General features: G+C 44.0%; 1 protein-coding gene across 2 annotated transcripts in view; it reads right to left on the bottom strand.

Moving 5' to 3' along the window:
* Window positions 1-19,681, bottom strand: part of SGF29 (SAGA complex associated factor 29) — a 27,884-nt gene extending 8,203 nt beyond the window's left edge. The window contains exons 1-3 of one of the 2 annotated variants that reach the window (XM_060124747.1): window positions 19,460-19,681; window positions 4,378-4,472; window positions 184-259 (exon numbers count right to left, since the gene is read on the bottom strand). In XM_060124747.1, the coding sequence (XP_059980730.1) occupies window positions 184-259; window positions 4,378-4,452 (151 nt within the window). In that variant the 5' untranslated portion in view covers window positions 4,453-4,472; window positions 19,460-19,681. The remainder of the gene's footprint in view (window positions 1-183; window positions 260-4,377; window positions 4,473-19,459) is intronic. The other variant, XM_060124749.1, reaches the window with a different exon arrangement.

Genomic DNA, 19,681 nt, shown 5'->3' with positions numbered 1-19,681 from the left:
CTGTCATCTCTCTCCTGGGTCATCTTAGGTCACCCAGCCTAAGGGAAAACTGTCCCTCAGGGCTAGGGAGCAAGCAGTTCATTTTGGATTAGGCAGATACATGCAAAAGTCCCTTTCGAAAACGATGACCGCCACGTTCCCAGTCTTGGCCCACTCCTTTCTCTCCCGAGCCCAGCCACTCACTCTTGTTCTCTGTCTGCATCCGCTCGTGGGTCTTTTGGATGTTCACTAAGTTGTGTTCGCTCCTCGAACGCTCTTCCTGCAAGGACGAGGTCAACAGGACATGAGGGGAGGCCCTTTATCCTGCTGTGGCAACTACCCTGCAGCCCAGGCCAGAGGCCCCATAAATATGACCCTCATTTTGTAAATCCAACTTCCAAATCCGTCAGTTTAAAAGCATTTTCCCCCCTGACTAATGCAAAAGCAATACAAAAGGCATTAAAGTTAACTTACAAGTTATACATTTAATGACTCTCCTTTATCAAAAAGACAAACTGACGCACAGATTCAATGCAATCCCCATCAAAATTCCAGCTGCCTTCCCTGCAGAAACTGACAAGCTGATCCTCAAGTTCATATGGAAATTCAAGTGACCCAGAATAGTCAAAACAATCTTAAAAACAAACAAACAAACAAAAAAGGAGGAGTCACGTTTCCCAATTTCAAAATTTCCTACAAAGCTGCAGTAGTCAAATGGTGTGATGCTGCCATATAGGTCAATGGAACAGAACCGAGAGTCTAGAAATTAACACGTGTATCTATGATCAATTCATCTGGGGAAGCGGGGTAGGTAAGGATGCTGATACAATCCTTCCCCACATCAGTGGTCCTGGGACCAGGGCTGCAAATGAAGATGCCGGAAGCAGGGATGATTCCTAAGGAAGAAGCTGTAACTATACCTTTTAACCTTTATGTCAGAATTTCTAAGTGCCTGAGTGGGTAGGTACTTTCACCCCATCTGGCAAAATGGAGTTAACAGTGAACGCAGCTATAATGCCTAGTGGTGAAAACAGCCCACTAGTTCCGTACCTAAGTAACCCTACCTTACATGAATGGGAATGGACGGGGGCCGGGGTGGGGATTGGGGAAGAGTTGGAGGAAGGTGAGGCACTTGCTAGACTAGTGTGTTGTTGCTGGCAATCAGGACCAGCACGGTGGCCGAGCCTAACGTCCTTCAGAGTAGAAAAATCTGGGTAAAAATCAATGACAAATGCAGAGAAGGAGAAAGAGTAGCTGAGGGTAAAAGAATGAATAAATGGGTTATGCAATGATGGAAATTCAGTATTACATTAATACCTGAGAGAAGCTCAGAGCAAGAGAATAACATTGACTCTTAACTCAGTCATACCAGATGCCCTGAAGGTGACGCCGTGTGTCTGCCAAGACCACCTCCGCTTTTAGACCCCAACAAAGTCAAATGGAGGCCTGAAAACATTTTGGTTATATAATATGATGATAAACTAGACAACTGTTGATGACTGACTGGAGTTCTAGTAATGTGCCAGTATCTTTTTCTTCTTTATCTTCAAAATTTTATTACTAAACTATTTTTAGAGCAGTTTTAGGTTTACAGAAAAATCACGCAGGTGGAAGACAGAGTTCCCATACACCTGCTTTCCCCTGCACAGCCTCACCTATTATTAACATCTTGCATTAGTGTGGAACATTTGTTACAATTACTGAACCAATATCGATAATGATTATTAACTAAAGTCCATAGATTACATTGAGATTCACTTTTTGTGTTTTACATTCTATGGGTTTTGACAAATGCAAAATGTAACGTACCCACCATTTTGGTATCATACAGAATAGCTTCACCTCCCTTAAAAATCCCCTGTGCTCCCCCATTCATCCCTCCCTCCCTCTGAGCCCTGCACAATCACTGACCTTTTTATTCTCTCTATAGATTTGCCTTTTCCATATTGTCATATAGCTGGAATCATACAGTATAGAAAACCTTTCAGACTGGGTTTTCACTTAGCAATATGTGTGCCACAATCTTCTGACTGATTTTTCAGGTCACATTCCACCACAAAGGATACCATTTGGAAAGGAATCTCTGGAAACTGCTCCCACTGGGTCGTATGGCGGCTCCCAGCAGACTGATCATCGTGTCACTACAAGCCTGGATGACGGGATGCTTAGAAAGGTCCCTGGCTGTAATGGACACGACATGCCACAGCATGCTTGCACAAATACACAGCACCCTTGTCTTTGTGAATGCAAAGCAAGTAAAAACAATAGGGAAAAAGTGGGTTTCTGACAGGATTAGAGCGGTAGGCACGTGGTGGGTCCAAATTCCCCTGGGGAACAGCCCCATCCCCTGCTCCCCTAGACGAGGAAGGTTTTGAGAGGCCTAAGAGGCCATATGATATACTTAGGCTAAATTACATCTAGGTGCGACTACCACTCATCTAACCCTAGTATGGGGCACCCAACATTTTTGGGTACAAAATATGTATCCTAACTGCAGTACCCAGGCCATTAGTACACAATGGCAACAAAATGCATGGTGGAGTAAGCAACATTGGCCCATAGACAGAAAAAGGCTTTAGGGGACATAGGTACTGTTGTGCTCATTGTGGGGCAAGCTGAACTCATTTTCAATGAGAAGCAGCAATCAGAGGGAAAAGACCGTTGATTAGAATAAACAAACAGAAGTGAGTTCTCTCCTAGGAGGAAGGCAAGGGATGGGAGTCAGTCTGGAAAGATGATGAGGCTTTAGTGAAGTGGTTCAGGCCAACCCAACAGGTAATGTGGATAGTTCTAGGACCCACCTGTTGCTGGGAAAGGGCTTGCACCTTGACCCACCAGGGTTTCTTGACTATTTTAAAATGGATAATACTTTAATAAGTAGCCATGAGCAGTGGCCCTCCATCCTAGCTGCTGAGCCCCAAGGGGCACACGTATGGGAATTTTGTGGACCTCTAAACCTATGGAAGCCCTCAAGGGGCATGTGCAATTTACATCAATGCACCATGACTACCCTTGACCCAAGAATAGATCAAAATAAGACATATCCTGAAGTCCAGTTAGCAGAGGTAGGGCTTGTACTCTGAATACCACCTGTGTCCTCCCCATAGGAGGGAGGTGGACTCTGCTATACAACAGTATGCAATGGAAACCAGTCTCAATACGAGCCTGAGCTGAGACAGAGTGACTGGCTTTATCCCCAGCTGACTTCGAACCCAGAAATAACTGAATCATGGCCAACTGTAATAAAGCCTGTCCGTAATAAAATCTGGTAAATGGGCAGGGCCAATTCTGCTGCAAAGGCCTAACAAATAGCTCTGTAATTCTTATTGATCTGTTCCATAATGAAAGTGAATTTTACCATGACCATACTTCAATATGGTGTAACACACTGGCACTGTTGGTAGGATTCAACTACCTTATGTAAGTCAGTCATAGGATAATACTGATATTGATGACCAAATGTATTGGGAGATTGAGTCAAAGTCTTCTGAGAATGTAATGCTGATGGAAAATGACTGACCTGAGGAAGAACTGGATTTAACTCACCATCAGCTAATTTCTATGCTAAACAGTTTCACACAAATTTATCATAAGGTACAGATGGTGGTAGATGAAGGAGGAAAACAGGTAATCAAATTAGTACAAAAATATGAAAGTGTATGTAATGGCTCTATAGGACAGATTAGTTGTTTCTTTAAGTCTATCCCTACCCTATAAGGATTCCTGCCAGTGTTAGGCATATTTATCCTGATACTATTGCTGTATCTGTTATATAAATGCTATACTAAAGGTAAATGCTCAAATGACTGTTTTGCTGTAACAGAGCCTAGGCCAAGGGCCAGGGGGGTGGCAGGTGCAGTTAAAGATCAATTCAGCAGGCCTGGGTGTTCAAACACTACACATTCCAAAAAAGGGCTGGCCCTTGACCAGCTCTTAGTAGATAACCTCTAAACACGCTTGGAATATCTTGCCTGATAAGAGTGTCTCTGTTTACCTGAGGTGGAGGCACAAGGAGAATGACTGCTATTGGGCGCAGGGCATTTTTGTCAGGTGATGAAAATGTTCTGAAATTGATCATGGTGATGGTTGCACAACTCTGAATATTGATTCAAAGTGGACTGTACACCTTAAATGGGTGAATTGTACGGTATGTGAATTATACCTCTCAATATAGCTGTTACTAAACAAAACGAATCATGAAATCCTGCACATGACAGAAAATCCAACAGGAATGGAAGTCATACCCTACATTCTCCTTCTCCTCCCACCTTCATTACATCACCGTGGTTCCTGCATGTCCAGTCTCTTTGAACACAACCACCCCCGCCCCCCCCCCCCCCACAGCTCAGTATCACAGCCCACGTTCCCCTCTAGGAGTGGAGGGCTGTGGATTTTTACCTGGGTTTGCTTGATCAGCTGATGGAGCTCTGTGAGCAGTTCTGCAATGCGGGAATCAGCAGACACGAGGGCCATGGTGTGGTATACGGGGGTGCCTGGGGTGGAGGGGGAGCAGAAGAGAGCCCTGTTAGTGGCTGTTGTGGGTTAAACCATTCTCCTGAAAGATATGCTGAAGTTCTAACCTCCGGTACCTCTTACTTGGAAACAGGGTCTTTGCAGATGTACTTAAGATATATGTTAAGATGAAGTCACCCTGGAGTCGGGTGGGCCTTAATCCAACATGACTGGTGCCCCCATAAGAGAAGAAACAGAGACACACATACAGAGAATGCCAGGTGGAGAGACAGACACACACAGAGGGAAGACAGCCATGTGACAGACGCAGAGAGAGAGTGCAGTTATGCAGCTGCAAGCCAAGGAATATCAAGGATCGCTGGCAACCACCAGAAGCCGGGAGAGAGGCACGGAACATACTCTCCTTCTGGGCGCCCAAGAAGGAACCCGCCCTCGATTCTGGAACTAATACAACCCCTTGATTTTGGAATTCTAGCCTTCAGAACTGTGAGAATACATTTCTTTTAAGTCACCCAGTTTATAGTCGTTTGTCATGGCAGCCCTAGGAAACTGATACAGCGGCAAGTTGTCTTGGATTCCCTCCCTAATCCAATGATGCTCCTATTCGATATGTTCAACCAAGTCAGGAGTGCTTGTTAAGTATCTTCAAAGGCAGTATGTCCTAGCCCCAGCTCTGCTGCTACTATCCTGACAAATGATTCAAGCATTCCGGTTTCCCCTTTTTTTTTAATGTGTAAAATGAGGATTCAAATAAGATTTTATATGAAGACACTTTCTAAGATATAAAGCATTGTTACTTTTTTTTTTACTGTAGAGGGAAGAGAAATTAACTACTAAAAATATCTGACTTAACGTAAGATGAATGTATTGTGATGAAAATAAAATGCAACAGTAGGTAATTAGAAAAAGAATAAGAGACAATAAAAGGTAATTTTAAAAGTAAGCTATTGTATAGCCAACACATGGAAACAACCTAAATGTCCACTGACAGATGAATGGATAAACAAGATGTGGTACATACACACAATGGAATACCACTCGGCCATAAAAAAGAACGAAATAATACCATTTGCAGCAACATGAATGCAACTGGAGATTATCCTGCTAAGTGAAGTAAGTCAGAAAGAGAAAGACAAATATATGATATCACTTATATGTGGAATTTAAAATATGACACAAATGAACCTATCTATGAAACAGAAACAGACTCATGGACCTAGAGAACAGACTGGTGGTTGCCAAGGGAACCTATTTATGAAACAGAAACAGACTCATGGACCTAGAGAACAGACTGGTGGTTGCCAAGGGAACCTATCTATGAAACAGAAACAGACTCATGGACATAGAGGGTGGTTGCCAAGGGGGAGGGAGGTGGGGGAGGGATGGAGTGGGAGGTTGGTGTTAGCAGATGTAAGCTTTTATATACAGGATGGATAAACAACAAGGTCTTGCTGTATAGCACAGGGAACTATATTCAATATCCTATGATAAACCATAATGGAAAAGAATATTTAAAAAAAGAATGTATATATATGTGTAACCAAATCACTTTGCTGTACAGCAGTAATTAACACAACATTGTAAATCAACTATACTTCAATAAAACTTTTTTTTAAAAAAGTAAGCTACTGTAACTAGGTAAAACTGGACATATGCCTAAAGATACAAGTAGACTGGAAAAAAAGAACTTTTTACTGCTGAAATTTTTACTTTATACCCTACCTTCTTATAAAGGTCATTCCATTAGTACATCTCCATATCCACAAAGATCAGATTCACACTGCATGTCCCCCACCCCCCGGTAATGAACTGTGAACTCTATGTATTTAAATATGCACATCTTCTTAAAAATCTCTGCTTTTGTTTATTAAAAGAGTAATATACAAACCAGGAATAGAGGGGAGTTTCCTCAACCTGATCAAGGGCATCTATGAAAACCCACAGATAACATCATACTTATTGGTGAAAGACTGAAAGCTTTCCCCCCTAAGATCAGCAACAAGTCAACATTGCTCTAGAGGTTCAAACTAGGGCAATAAAATGAAATAAAAGAATCAAGATTGGAAAGAAAGAAGTAAAACTATCTTCATCTGCAGATGACATGACCTTGTATATACAAAATCCTAAGAAACCCACTAAACAACGATTAGAACTAATAAAGAAGGTTAAAGGACAGAAGATCAACAGGCAAAAATCAACTGCATTTCTATACAGTTGCAATGAACAACCCAAAAATGAAACTAAGAAAACAATTCAATTTACAATAGCATCCAAAAGAATAAAATACTTAGGAATAAGTTTAATAAGAGAAGTATACAATTCTTATACTGAAAACTACAAAACATTGTTTAAAAAAATTAAGAAGATCTACATAAACAGACATCCCATGTTCATGGATCGGCAGACTTAACACTGTTAAAATAGCACTACTCCCCAAATTGATCTACAGTTTCAACGAAAGCCCTATCAAAGTCCCAGGTGGCTTCTTTGCAGAAATGAACAAGCTCATCCTAAATTTAATATGAAAATTCAAGGGATCCAGAATAGCCAAAATAATCTTGAAAAAGTTTTGCCAATTACAAAACGTACTATAAAGCTACAGTAATCAAGATGGTGTGGTACTGGCATAAGGGTAGACATAAAGATGAATGGAACAGAATCAAGAGACCATAAATAAACCCTTATATCCATGGTCAACTGATTTTCCACAAGGTTGCCAAGACAACTTAATGAGGAAAGAATAGTCTTTTCTGATAAATGGTGCAAGGACAACTGGATGTCCACATGTAAAAGAGTGAATTTGGGGCCCTACCTCAGACCATATATAAAAATGATCTGAACAGACAGTTCTCCAAAGAAGATATACAAATGGCCAACAAGCACATGAAAAGATGCTTGATATCATTAGCCATCAAGGAAACGCAAATCAAAACCACAGGAGATACCATTTCCCACTCACTAGGATGGCTATAATGAGAATGAGACATAATAACAAGTGTTGGTGAGGATGTGGAGAAACTATATGAATGGGTAAAGTGTGGTATTATCCATACAATAGACTATATTATTACACTAAAAAGGAATGAAGTACTGACACATGCTACACATGGATGAACCTTGAAAACATTATGCTAAGTGAAAGAAGCCAGACAAAACAAACCTCATATTGTATGATTCCGTTTATATGAAGTATCCAGGATAGGCAAGTCCATAGAAAGCTGTTGGGGGGGGTGGTTGAGGGAGGAAGGGGAGTGACTGTTAATGAGAATCGGGCTTTTTGGCCAGGCGGCGAAAATGTTCTAAAATTGACTGTGGTGATGTCTGCGTAACTCTGAATATACTAAAAACCACTGCATTGTATGCTTTAAATACGTGTACATCTCCATCCCTTCCAGCCCCAGGCAAACACTAATCTACTTTCTGTCTCTATAGATTTGCCTGTTCTGCACTTCATTTCTTTTTATTGTTGAATAATATTTCATGTTTGCATATACCACATTTTGTATATCCATTCATCAACTGATAAACATTTGGGTTGTGTTCACTTTTTGGCTGTTATGAACATCGCTGCTATGAATACCTGTGGACATGTTTTCATTTCCTGGGTATACACCTAGGAGTGCAAATGTTGGATCATATGGTAACTCTATGTTTAACCTTTTGAGAACAGCTAGACTGTTTCCAAAGTGGGTGCACCATTTTATATTTCCATGAGCAACGTATGAGGGTTCCGATATCTCTGCATGTGCACCAACATGTGATATTGTCAGTCTTTTTGATTATAGCCATGCTACTGGGTGTGAAATGGTAACCAGTGGTTTTGATTTGCATTTCCTTGATGGCTAATGATGTTGAACATCTCTTCATGTGTTTACTGGCCTTTGTGTATCTTCTCTGGAGAACTGCCCTTTGCCATTTTTAATTGGTTTTTTTAAAAAATGATTACTGAATTGTGTCCTTTGAAGCACATGTTTTTAATTTTTATGAAGTCCAACTTATTTTCATTTGACTGCTTGTGACATATCTTTTTTTCCTCACACGTGCAACACTATTTTTACCACCACAAGCTTTATATAATGCATTCTAACATAGAGAAGAACATGTCTCTTAAGAAAAAAAAGTCTGGCTGCATTAATTAGAACCGCACAAAATCAGGGATCTAGAGTTTAAGAGATTCAAAGTGGATAAATTTGAGAATGATCAGCATAGAGGTCGTTGCTAAAGTCTTGGGAATTGATAACGCTAGGGATGATCTGCTGAGTGAGCAAAGAGGAAGGGGGAAAGAGCCCCACTGAACCACAACCAAGGTGAAGGTGTGGACCAAAGAAGAGTCCAGTGGGAAGATCCCTGGAAGGAACGGATCAGCACGGAAAAGGGTTGTTCTCTCCTGCCACATAAAGCAGAATCCTGGTCAGAACCATGCCTTTTACATGCCTACACATGTGCATATTAAAACTGGGGGAATGGGGCTTCCGTGGTGGCGCCAATGGTTAAGTGGTTAAGAATCCGCCTGCCAATGCAGGGGACACGGGTTTGAGCCCTGGTCCAGGAAGATCCCACATGCCACAGAGCAACTAAGCCCATGCACCACAACTACTGAGCCCGTGCTCTAGAGCCCGTGAGCCACAACTACTGAGCCCACGTGCCGCAACTACTGAAGCCCACGCGCCTAGAACCTGTGCTCCACAACAAGAGAAGGCACAGCAATAAGCCGGCGCACCACAATGAAGAGTAGCGCCCACTCGCCGCAACTAGAGAAAAGCCCGCGTGCATCAACGAAGACCCAATGCAGCCAAAAATAAATAAAAGTAAGGTAAACTAAAAATAGAACTGGGGGAAGCCCCCCCAGCCGGACGGTGGGTTTTACTTTATACAAGCATTGATAGCAAGCACTCCCACTCTGCTGCCAGGTAAATCAGTTACCTTCCCTGAGCATTCTGACACTTCAAACCTTCTCCCTCCTCAATACCTTTGCTCCTGCCCTCAGACCCACCACCATGCAGGAGGGGAGTGGTAGCAAATAAAGATAACAATTTCCTGCTAGCCGGGCTGTGACGCAGAGACAGGGGTGGAGCCTTGAAGGGGAGGCCAAGCAGGAGGAGGAGGGTTTACAGGTGGAGGAAGTGTGAGCCTGTTGGCTGGGGGGCGGGAGCACGCTGAGAACAAGTCCAAGGAGGAGAGAATGGGGCTGCATCTGAAGAGGCCGGAGTGTGAGGGGTGCGATCCAGCCCTGAGACATATCCAGTGTCATCTGTCATTATTTGCTGACATTTCTTCTGGTCTGTCTCATCTACACACACTCAAACGCAGATGTCCTGTCCCATTCCACCCTACCCTCCAAAGAGGCTGAGAGGGTGTGCCCCCTACACCCTCTCCCTCGCTGCCAAGGAAACAAACATTACACTTTTTTCAACAACCAGATCAAAACTCGTCTTGTCTGACCATCCCTAAATAAGCCTAACTTTTCTCTTGACTTTTCCTGGAACCTACCTAGACCTATAAACTGGCTTTCCAGCCAGTGGATGTAGGTAGATCTTTTCTTCCCCAACCAGCCTGGAAGCTCCTCAGGCAAGAACAGTCATCTCTGCTGTCATCAACAACCCCTTTCCACCAATAACCCCACTGGTAAGTAGTGTTGGGAAATCGACAGGAACTTCATATTTTTACTCCTTCACACACCACCTCTCTCCTGCCCTGACCCCCATCCCCGAAGTTAGGTCCATTTTGAAATTCCCGTAACGATTCGTGCTGGCTGGACATCTCCACCAGAGGAGACCCCAAATCACTGTGCCCAGCACAGACACTCCTTATGTGATTCTCCTTCTGTATGTTAGAAATGTTCCATAATAAAAAGAATTTTGTTAAATCGATGTACCCAGAAAATATTCTAAAATTAGATGATGCTATTAATGGTTGCACAACTCTGAATATACTTTAAAACATCCAATAAATTATACATTTTAAATGGGTGAGTTGTATGGTAGGTGAGTTATATCTCAGTAAAACTGTTCAAAAAAAAAATCAGTATGTCCAAAAGCAAGCTCACCCCCTCCCTCCTCACCCCACCCCCAAACCCCTAGGTGGGAGCACACTCCCCCTAACCCATCCAGCCACCTATGCTGGAACCTGAGTTATTTTCAACCCCCCCTTCTCCCTCAATCCTCATGTCCAACCAATCGCCACTCTGGCTGACTTACTGCCCCAGTATTTCAGGCCTCCATCCACTCCTTTATCGTCCTTCACTCGTTGGTTCAGGCTGTAACTTACACGGCAGCCTCCTAGCTGGGCTTCCTCCCTGCTTTCTCGTCTCCCTCAAATCCACCCTCTGCAGAGCTCCAGGACTGTCCATCTAAAAGACAAGTGTGGCCATATCATTTCCCTACCAAAACCTTTCAATCCCCTCCCACGTCCCCCCCACCCAGGAGAAGTCAAGCCCTTAATACAGGACACAAGGTCTCCACAAAGAGGTTTCCATCCTCATGTCTCCCCCACTAGAACATCGCTCGGCTCTGTCTGCCTCACATTTTCTATTCCAGTAATACTGAACTGTTCCGCTTTTGACCGGGCGCCATGTAACTTATGCCTGTGCCCTATGTTTGTGCTGCTCCCTCTATCTGGGATGCTCTTCCTGCAGGCAGATTACCCCTAATCCTCTGCCTGATTTAACTGTTCTCTAAGACCTGGATTACTACCAAGTCGCCCCCTCCTCTAATCATAGAAACCCCCAGTCTCCTCAGCTGGGTGAAGTTACCTTTCTCTGTGTCCCCACTGTACCCTGTGCATCTCTCCACCACTGTGCCCAACAAATCGTATTACAATTCTGTGTGTGTGTGTATGTGTCCCCTCCCCCAGCGTGTCCGGTCTCTGACGGTGGGGATCACTTTATCCTCCGTACCTAGCACAGGGCTGGCACGGTACCCACCGTCCTCACTTCTACTCCCATTTAATCTTTAACCATTGCCGTCCGGTGCTCCCTCAGTGCCTATGATCTCCTGCCGCTCCTGGAACTTTCTGCTGCACTGAATACCTGACCACAAGCTGCTCCTCAAAGCTCTGTTCTCTGGGTTTCCAGGCCTCCAGTCTCCCCTATTTTTCTGTTGCCCTCCTCCTCCACCTCAGTGGACGGTCACCCTGGATCCTCTTCTCATTCTCTAAGCACTCCCTGAGCACTGTCACCAGCTTCAAGCACCCTTATTCTGAAACTTCCACATCAGTATCATCAGCCCTGACTTCTCTCCAAGGCTCCCAGCTCAGACCTGCAGCTGCCACCTGAACGTCCCAACCCTGATGCCCCTCAGACACCTCACACTTCCTGCCCTGCACGGCTCTGCCTTCCAGACGTGGGTGAGCGGTGCCCATCACTGTCCAGCCAGCTTCCCAAGCTGGAAATCCTGGGGTCTTCTCCTTGCTCATCTCCAAACCCCATGCCCTTGATCAATCCCCATTCAAATTCTATTGATTTTGCCTCAGAAATTTCTCTTAAATCCAGACCCTTCTCTTCCATCACACCTGTCACTGCCTTAGTTTAGGCTCTCATCACATTACTGCAATATCATCTGTCTCTGTCTCACTGTGGTTACACACAAAGTCTGTTCCGCCTAAGGGGGAAAAAAATAAAAGAAAACCTTTAACTACTAGATAATATATGCACACAGTAAAAAAAATTCAAACGATTAAAAGAAACACAATGAAATCTCCCACCCCTTGAGGCAACCCCTGTTGTTTTTTGGGTATTTCTCCAGAGATCCCATGTACATACAAGAAGAAAAAGTATGTTATCTCATAAAACCTTTTGCAATTAGTAGATGCAGAGACAGACAATGAAACTGACGTTGAAACTTTCAGCCAACCAAAGTGAAAAAGTTGACCCACTTGGTCTGGAGGGGAAGGAGTAGGTCAAATACCAAGCCAGGCAGGGCCTAATCCTGCAATCAGAAGGCAGAGGTGGGTAAGGAGGGCCCTGTTTTTGACAAGAGACCTGTCAGGATGCCTTCACATAAAAACACTGACTTGTGACTTTTAAAATGCTCTCTTCTCACCTGATTTCTGTTCAGTGTGAAGTACTGGGTCGGCCAAAAAGATCTTATGGAAAAACCCTAACGAACTTTGTGGCCAACCCAATAATTCTGAAGTAATGAGATGAGTGCCAGGATTCTGGAGGCTCACTTTGCCCACTGGGTAAGTGGCAAATTCTCCCTGCCTAGGAGAACCTCATTTTATGATCTTATCATACAATGAACTACAGCTCTCTCTGGAAGCAGTCGGTATTGAGCTCTCTGAAAGGACCATCAGGCTGCTTCCACTACCTTGAGGCCCCTCCCCTGGGACTTGACTGACAAAAGGCAGCGAGTTCTTCCTACTCCAGTGCCCTCTCTTCTCTGGGGTACTCCTTAACCAGCGAGGCAGTCAGAAACTCCCCTGGCTCTCCAAAGTACTCTGGTCACAACGCTATTTCCATTTTTTCCTAATTTAGATGGAAAAAAAAAAAAAGTCAACAACATCAAAGAATATCTTAAAGCAAATCCCAGCAACCTACAATGATTTTCATTTTGTATGATACCTTCTGTATATATAATATACAGATCATCCTTGACTCACCATGGAGTTATGTTCCGATCAACCCACTGTAAGTTGAAAATATCATAAGTTGAGAATGTACTTGATACACCTAACCTACTGAACGTCATAACTTAGCTTCGTCTACCTTAGACGTGCTCAGAACACTCACAGTATTAGCCTACAGTTGGGCAAAACCGTCTAACCCAAAGTCTATTTACAATAAAGTGACTATCTCATGTAATTTATTTATTTAAAAAAAATTTTTTTAATTTAATTTAATTTTTTTTTTTTTTTGCCACACTGCACGGCATGTGGGATCTTAGTTCTCCAACCAGGGATTGAACCCACATCCCCTGCATTGGAAGCATGGAGTCTTAACTACTGGACCGCCGGGGAAGTCCGCTCATGTCATTTATTGAATACTGCACTGAAAGTGAAAAACGGAATGGCTGCCTAGGTACAGAATGGTTGTAGGTGTGTCGGTTGTTTCCCCTCGTGATTGCCTGCAATACAGCCATCAGGGTAATGAACTGACAGGCATATTTTAGGAGTGTTCCAAGGAGAGGAATGGGGACAGAAGAGCTATAGAGTTCTCACCCTGAGAAAGTTCTCTAACCTTTCCGAGTCTCTATAAAAACCAGAGCACCCACTTGAGGACGAACCACACAAGTAAGGTGATAGACAGTGCCTGGCACAGAGCGTGCCCTTAGCAGACACGAGCTGCCTCCTCCTCATCCGTAGATGTGGGTCAGGGGACTGCCAGGAAAAAAGACAGGGACTGTGTTAAGTTGAGCAAAGCAGTCAAAGGCACAAGGAACAGAAAACGCCGATGCGTCCCAAGCCTGGGGAAGCAATCACTGCCCCCGCCATTTAAGGGCCCCCTCCTGCTTAAGCTCCGCCTACTGGGTGCGCCCTGCCTGGGAAAACCAACTCATTTTATGATGTTCCAATAAATTACTGCTATCTCTGGATCCAGTCAGCTGTGAACTTGAATTTCCCCAGAAAACACATTCTCAGTAGAGGCAAAGGCTTCTGTGGTTCTCCACTCTGAGGACACCAAGTCTGGTGGTGCAAAGCCAGAATGCAGACTCAGGACCACATCTAACTGAAAGTTCAGGCAGCTCCCAGCTGGGAGGAAACTGAATGTTCAGCCCAAGCTGCCCATTATCTGAGTCCAAGGGTCCCAGTTGATCTCAGCATTAGTCTCTAACCAAGAAGAGGTTACGCAATTCCTGTAAGTTTCAGAATTCTTATGAATTTTGAAGCAAGGCCCAGTACCCTAAACCTTCTGCGTCCTAGAACCCTCTTTTTTCCACTTAGATGGCCACACTTTCTTATTTCTACCCACAAGGGGAAACACTGTTCTGATATTTTCCACTACAGACTAGTTATGCCTATTCCAGAATTTCACAGAAACATAATCATGCCATCCATATTCTTTAGTGTCTGGATTCTTTCACTTAATGTGTTTTGAGATTCATCTGTGTTGCTGTGTGTATCAGGCATTTGCTTCTTTCTATTGCTGAGTTGCACCTATTATATGAACAAACTGGTTTGTTTAACCTGTTCTCTCTGAATAGCATCTATTTCCACTTTGGGTCATTATGAATAAAACTGCTATGAGCAGTCATATGTGATTCTTTTTAAACACACATATTCATTTTTCTTAAGTAAATATTTAGGTCTGGTAATAGCACTCTTAATTTCCCTTTGGGAAACCACCCCTCACCTTGGCTCCAAGGCTGGGTATACCACCTGGGCCCATGAAAATATTATATTCTCCCTGACCACCATGACTGGTTCAGGAAGAGATATGTGACCCAAATCTGGACAAAATCAATTTCAGATCTCTTGCTAGAGCTATCTGCAAAAAGATAACCTCTTTCTGTTGGTTAAGAGTAGCATGGAGGGCTTCCCTGGTGGCGCAGTGGTTGAGAGTCTGCCTGCCGATGCAGGGGACACGGGTTCGTGCCCTGGTCCGGGAAGATCCCACATGCCACGGAGCGGCTGCGCCTGTGAGCCATGGCCACTGAGCCTGCACGTCCGGAGCCTGTGCTCCGCAACAGGAGAGGCCACAACAGTGAGAGGCCCGCGTACCGAAAAAAAAAAAAAAGAGTAGCATGGAATATGACCCAGCAATTCCACTAATGGGCATACACCCTGAGAAAAACCATAATTCAAAAAGAGTCATATACCACAATGTTCATTGCAGCTCTATTTACAATAGCCAGGACATGGAAGCAACCTAAGTGTCCATCAACAGATGAATGGATAAAGAAGATATGGCACAAATATACAATGGAATATTACCCAGCCATAAAAAGAAACGAAATTGAGTTATTTGTAGTGAGGTGGATGGACCTAGAGCCTGCCATACAGAGTGAAGTCAGAAAGAGAAAAACAAACACCATATGCTAATACATATATATGGAATCTAAAAAAAAAAAAATGGTTCTGAAGAACATAGGGGCAGGACAGGAATAAAGACGCAGACGTAGAGAATGGACTTGAGGACATGCGGAGGGGGATGGGGAAGCTGGGACGAAGTGAGAGAGTGGCATGGACATATATACACTACCAAATGTAAAATAGGTAGCTAGCTAGTGGGAAGCAGCCGCATAGCACAGGTAGGTCAGCTTGGTTCTTTGTGACCGCCTAGAGGGGTGGGATAGGGAGGGTGGGAGGGAGCCGCAAGAGGAAGGAGATATGGGGATATATGTACACATATAGCTGATTCACTTTGTTATACAGCAGAAACTAACACACCATTGTAAAGCAATCATACTCCAATAAAGATGTTTAAAAAAAAAAAAGTAATTATACTCCAATAAAGATGTTTTAAAAAAAAGAGTAGCATGGAAGCCTGGAACGATGGAGGCTTTCACCTGCCTGAGGGAGAAATCAACATGGACAAAAGCAGAGCTGAGAAGACACAGAAAATACTGGTGACATAATTTAGGCTTCTGGATACAGCCATGCCTGAAGCTGATGCACCCAGGACTCCAGATACAGTCAACAGATACTCCTTTTCTGCTTAGACTAGTCTGGGTTACCTTTTTGTTACCTGCAACTGGGAAGTTTGACTAAAAAGAGGTAATTCTTGGGGACAAAGGCTTCAGGTGGAAAGCACATATCAGCTGCTAAACACCCAGCTTAAAACTGTTCTCTGACCCTCTACTAGCAGCCAAGGCCTCATACAAACAAATGCAAACATCCCATACTTAAACCACTCTAAAAAGAATCCCACAGGACTCAAGACAATAAAAGCTTTGTTATGAGTCAAAGGGAAGCAAAGCATCTAAGACTTTACACTCAGATCCCATACCCTCAATTTAGCCACCATCAGTAAGAAGCTACATTAATCAATTAGTTTTTTTAAAAAAATTAAGACGATGATTTCCACTTACCCCCCACCCCACCCCCGCCCAGTACCTACCATGCTTCTGTACTGAAGCTTACATAGGTGATTCTCCTTTAAACCTACATCAATGCTACAAGCCCACCTTCTTTACAGCTGGGGAAACTGAAGTTCAGACAGGTTAAGTTATGCTGGTAACTCAGGAAATACAGGTAGTTGAGCTGGGATTGCAAGTCTGCAAACTATAAAATCTTTGCTCTTCCTCCCAATTCTAAGTTTTGTCACAACTTCAGCATATTCAATAGCAAAAGAGATCATGGAAGTAGAAGCAATTTGTCTACTGTAAACTGCCAATCAACTGTTAGGTTATTACGATTACACTGAAAGTATCACCAGTAAGACAGTGATTCATTGTGCCATCTGAAAAAAAAAGAGGTAGGAAAATAAAGGTAACAATGACAGCTATTCCTGATTACCTACCATGTGCTAAGCACTCTTGAGTAGATTATCCTATTCAACAATCCTGCAAAGTACTGTTCATAGTACTGAGGAAACTTGAGTCTTGGAGAAATAAATGACTTTACCAAGAAAACACAAATAATAAGTGGAAGAGGTGGGATTCAAATTCAGATTTGTCTGACTCTGCAACCTAAGCCTGAAGGGCTCAAACAACTTAGTATCAACATCCAACTCCCACTGGTTCAGTGTTCACCATTCTACCTTCCTCTCCACAGATACAGTGACCACAAATCCTGAAGTGACATAAATTGGGTATTTTTCCCAAGGCAGATGACTCATCAAAATTCCTAGTGAGATTCATTTTTAAAACCTTTGTAAGAATCTTTGTATATAAATTTAGAAATCAGAAAAAAAGGACTTTGACTTAACATCCCTGCTTCTAGCTCCAGAAAATTGGTCTCTAAAACTATGGACTCTAATTGGACCTACCCACTGAGAAAAGGGTGCCTCGTGGTGGGCCAGGTATTTATAAGATGGACACTCCGGTTTACCAAACACTTCCAAGGCACTGCTTCAGATCCTGGAGGGCATCTCTCAACTGACCTACAATATCCACGCCGAAAAATCCCAGGGCCCCAGCCTCAAACAAGCACAGACTTTTATGCTTCTGTTATGCCTGCCTGAAATGCCTTTGATCCTTCCCCCTCTTCCCCTCTGGAGCTCTCAAATTTACTCGTTTTTCAGGGTCCAAATCAAATGGCAGCAAAATTAACACTTTTACAGCAGTACTTGCCAACCTTTTTCACACCATGGCACTCAGAGAACACAATATTTGTATGGCATGCTAGGATAGAAGGACAAAGCTGCTTATAGCCAGAAACAACTGGCAGGGAGATCTGGCTGTCCCAGGCCCCTCTCATCTGCCCTGATGCCAAGGGCAACCAAAACTTCCAGAAACTTCCAAAACACGGTACACCAACTTCCATTCTGGCACCTGTCACACATACACCCGGAGACTAATTGTTTCACTTGTCCTTCCTGCCACACCTCTTAGAAGAGAGGGATGCAGTTTTATTTATCTTTATATTCCCAGCAACTAGCACAGGGCCTGGCACCTACCAAGTCCTCAAAATAGACTGCAGAACTGAACTGAATCCTGGAAACCTCTTAGAAACACTGCAACAATTCTGAACCTGGGCTGTTCAATACCTTCTCCTCCGGGACCGCAGAAAACAAATTAGTTGGAACCAATATCCTCTTAAGAGCGATTGTCTACTTACCACCTATGGAGAAAAGGTACTTTCCCTTTGTAAATTCATTCATTCATTCATTCATTCATTAACATTTATCAAGCACCTACTCTGTGCCAGGCATGAGGGGTATACAGCAGTGAATGAGACAAACAGTCCCTGCCTTGATCTTAGGAAACTTACAGTCCAGAAAGGAACACAGATATTAAACAGTTTGGTATACTTAATTGTAGGTAAAATAAACACTCTAAAAGGGATGGATCAGAATACATAAATGGCTAAATCTGAATAAATGACAGAGAACGCCAAAAATGAAAACAGAAATTCTCAGGCAGAAAGGACTGACCAAATACCAAACATACCTACAATTGGACACCCAGGAGTGAAACTTCAAAGCCTCAAGGATAAATACGTGCTGACTGATGGAGGAGGAGAGAGAGGAAGCAAAAGACACCTACAGTAACTCAAGGTGCTTGGCCTAAGCAACTGGAAGAAAGACAAAACTGAGCAAGGCGAAAGGTAAAACTCAAAATTTCAGGAAGAGCAATGACTTGAAGGCAGAAATTTGAGAGTTAAGCACAGTAGACGGTATTTATATTTAAAGCCCAGGAAGTGAACACTGAACAGAGATCTAGGATGACGCTTTGGGGCAGTACAACCATTAAAAGTAAGGAAGAGCAAGAATCAGCAAAGAAGTCAGAGAGAGCTGAAGCTAAAGACGAGAATGTTCCACAAGGCAAACAAAAAACGCGTTTCCATTAAAGACAGTGACTAACTGCATTAAATACTGCTAGGGGTCTCAGAACTAACTTAACACTGAATTTGGCGACCTAGAGATGATCGGTGGCTTTGACAAGGCGCTATTTCAGAGGAGGGGTGGGGGCCAGGCCTGAATGGAGTGGGTTTGGAGGAGAAAAGGTGCTGGTGAATACAGGTTGAAATTTTGGCTGCAAACAGGGGCAGAGAGATGAGCCACCGGGAGGAATGTGAAGGAAGAATGAGGTTGTTTGGTTAAGATGGGCACATCTTGAGCAAATAACAGAGCTGCCAAGGTTCGGGGCCCATCCTCTGCCCTCGTCTTCTCGCACCTGGGCTGGGTACCCCACCTCTCCCAGCCACCAAGCCAAGCTCCACGTGCTGCTGCTTCCCACCTTCGCAGGGCGGGCGGGCGCAAGCGCAGACCTTACAGAAGGTCTGCGCCACCCCTCCCTCCCTCCCCGCGCCCCGCCTCTCCCCGCCCAGGGCGCGTGCGCACCGCCCCTCAAGAGCCGCCTCAGCAAGGCCCGGGAATGGGGATCCTCAGCCCTCCGCTCCCGCCATTCTCCGGGCGGGGTGGGCGAAGGCTGGGGGGTGTCCCAGACCGCGACCCATAGCCACCTACCGAGCCACGGGTGGAACAGCACGTCGCGCTGGAAACTGCGACAGCGGGAGCAGGCGCGCGGTCCCTCGAATGCTTTTCAAAGTCTGCGGATAACAACGCGCTTGCGTTCGAAGATTCGCCGCAGGGCGAAAACCACACACGCTTTTTTGCCTTTTATGAGCTTGGTCGCAGCGCGGAGGACCTCTCTACGCATGTACCTTCTTCCTCTGTGACATGCCGCGC

This window comes from Lagenorhynchus albirostris, chromosome 15, assembly GCF_949774975.1.
Source record: "Lagenorhynchus albirostris chromosome 15, mLagAlb1.1, whole genome shotgun sequence".
Taxonomy (NCBI): domain Eukaryota; kingdom Metazoa; phylum Chordata; class Mammalia; order Artiodactyla; family Delphinidae; genus Lagenorhynchus; species Lagenorhynchus albirostris.
Note: the sequence above shows the minus strand (reverse complement) of the source record. Positions and strands in the feature narration are given on the sequence as shown.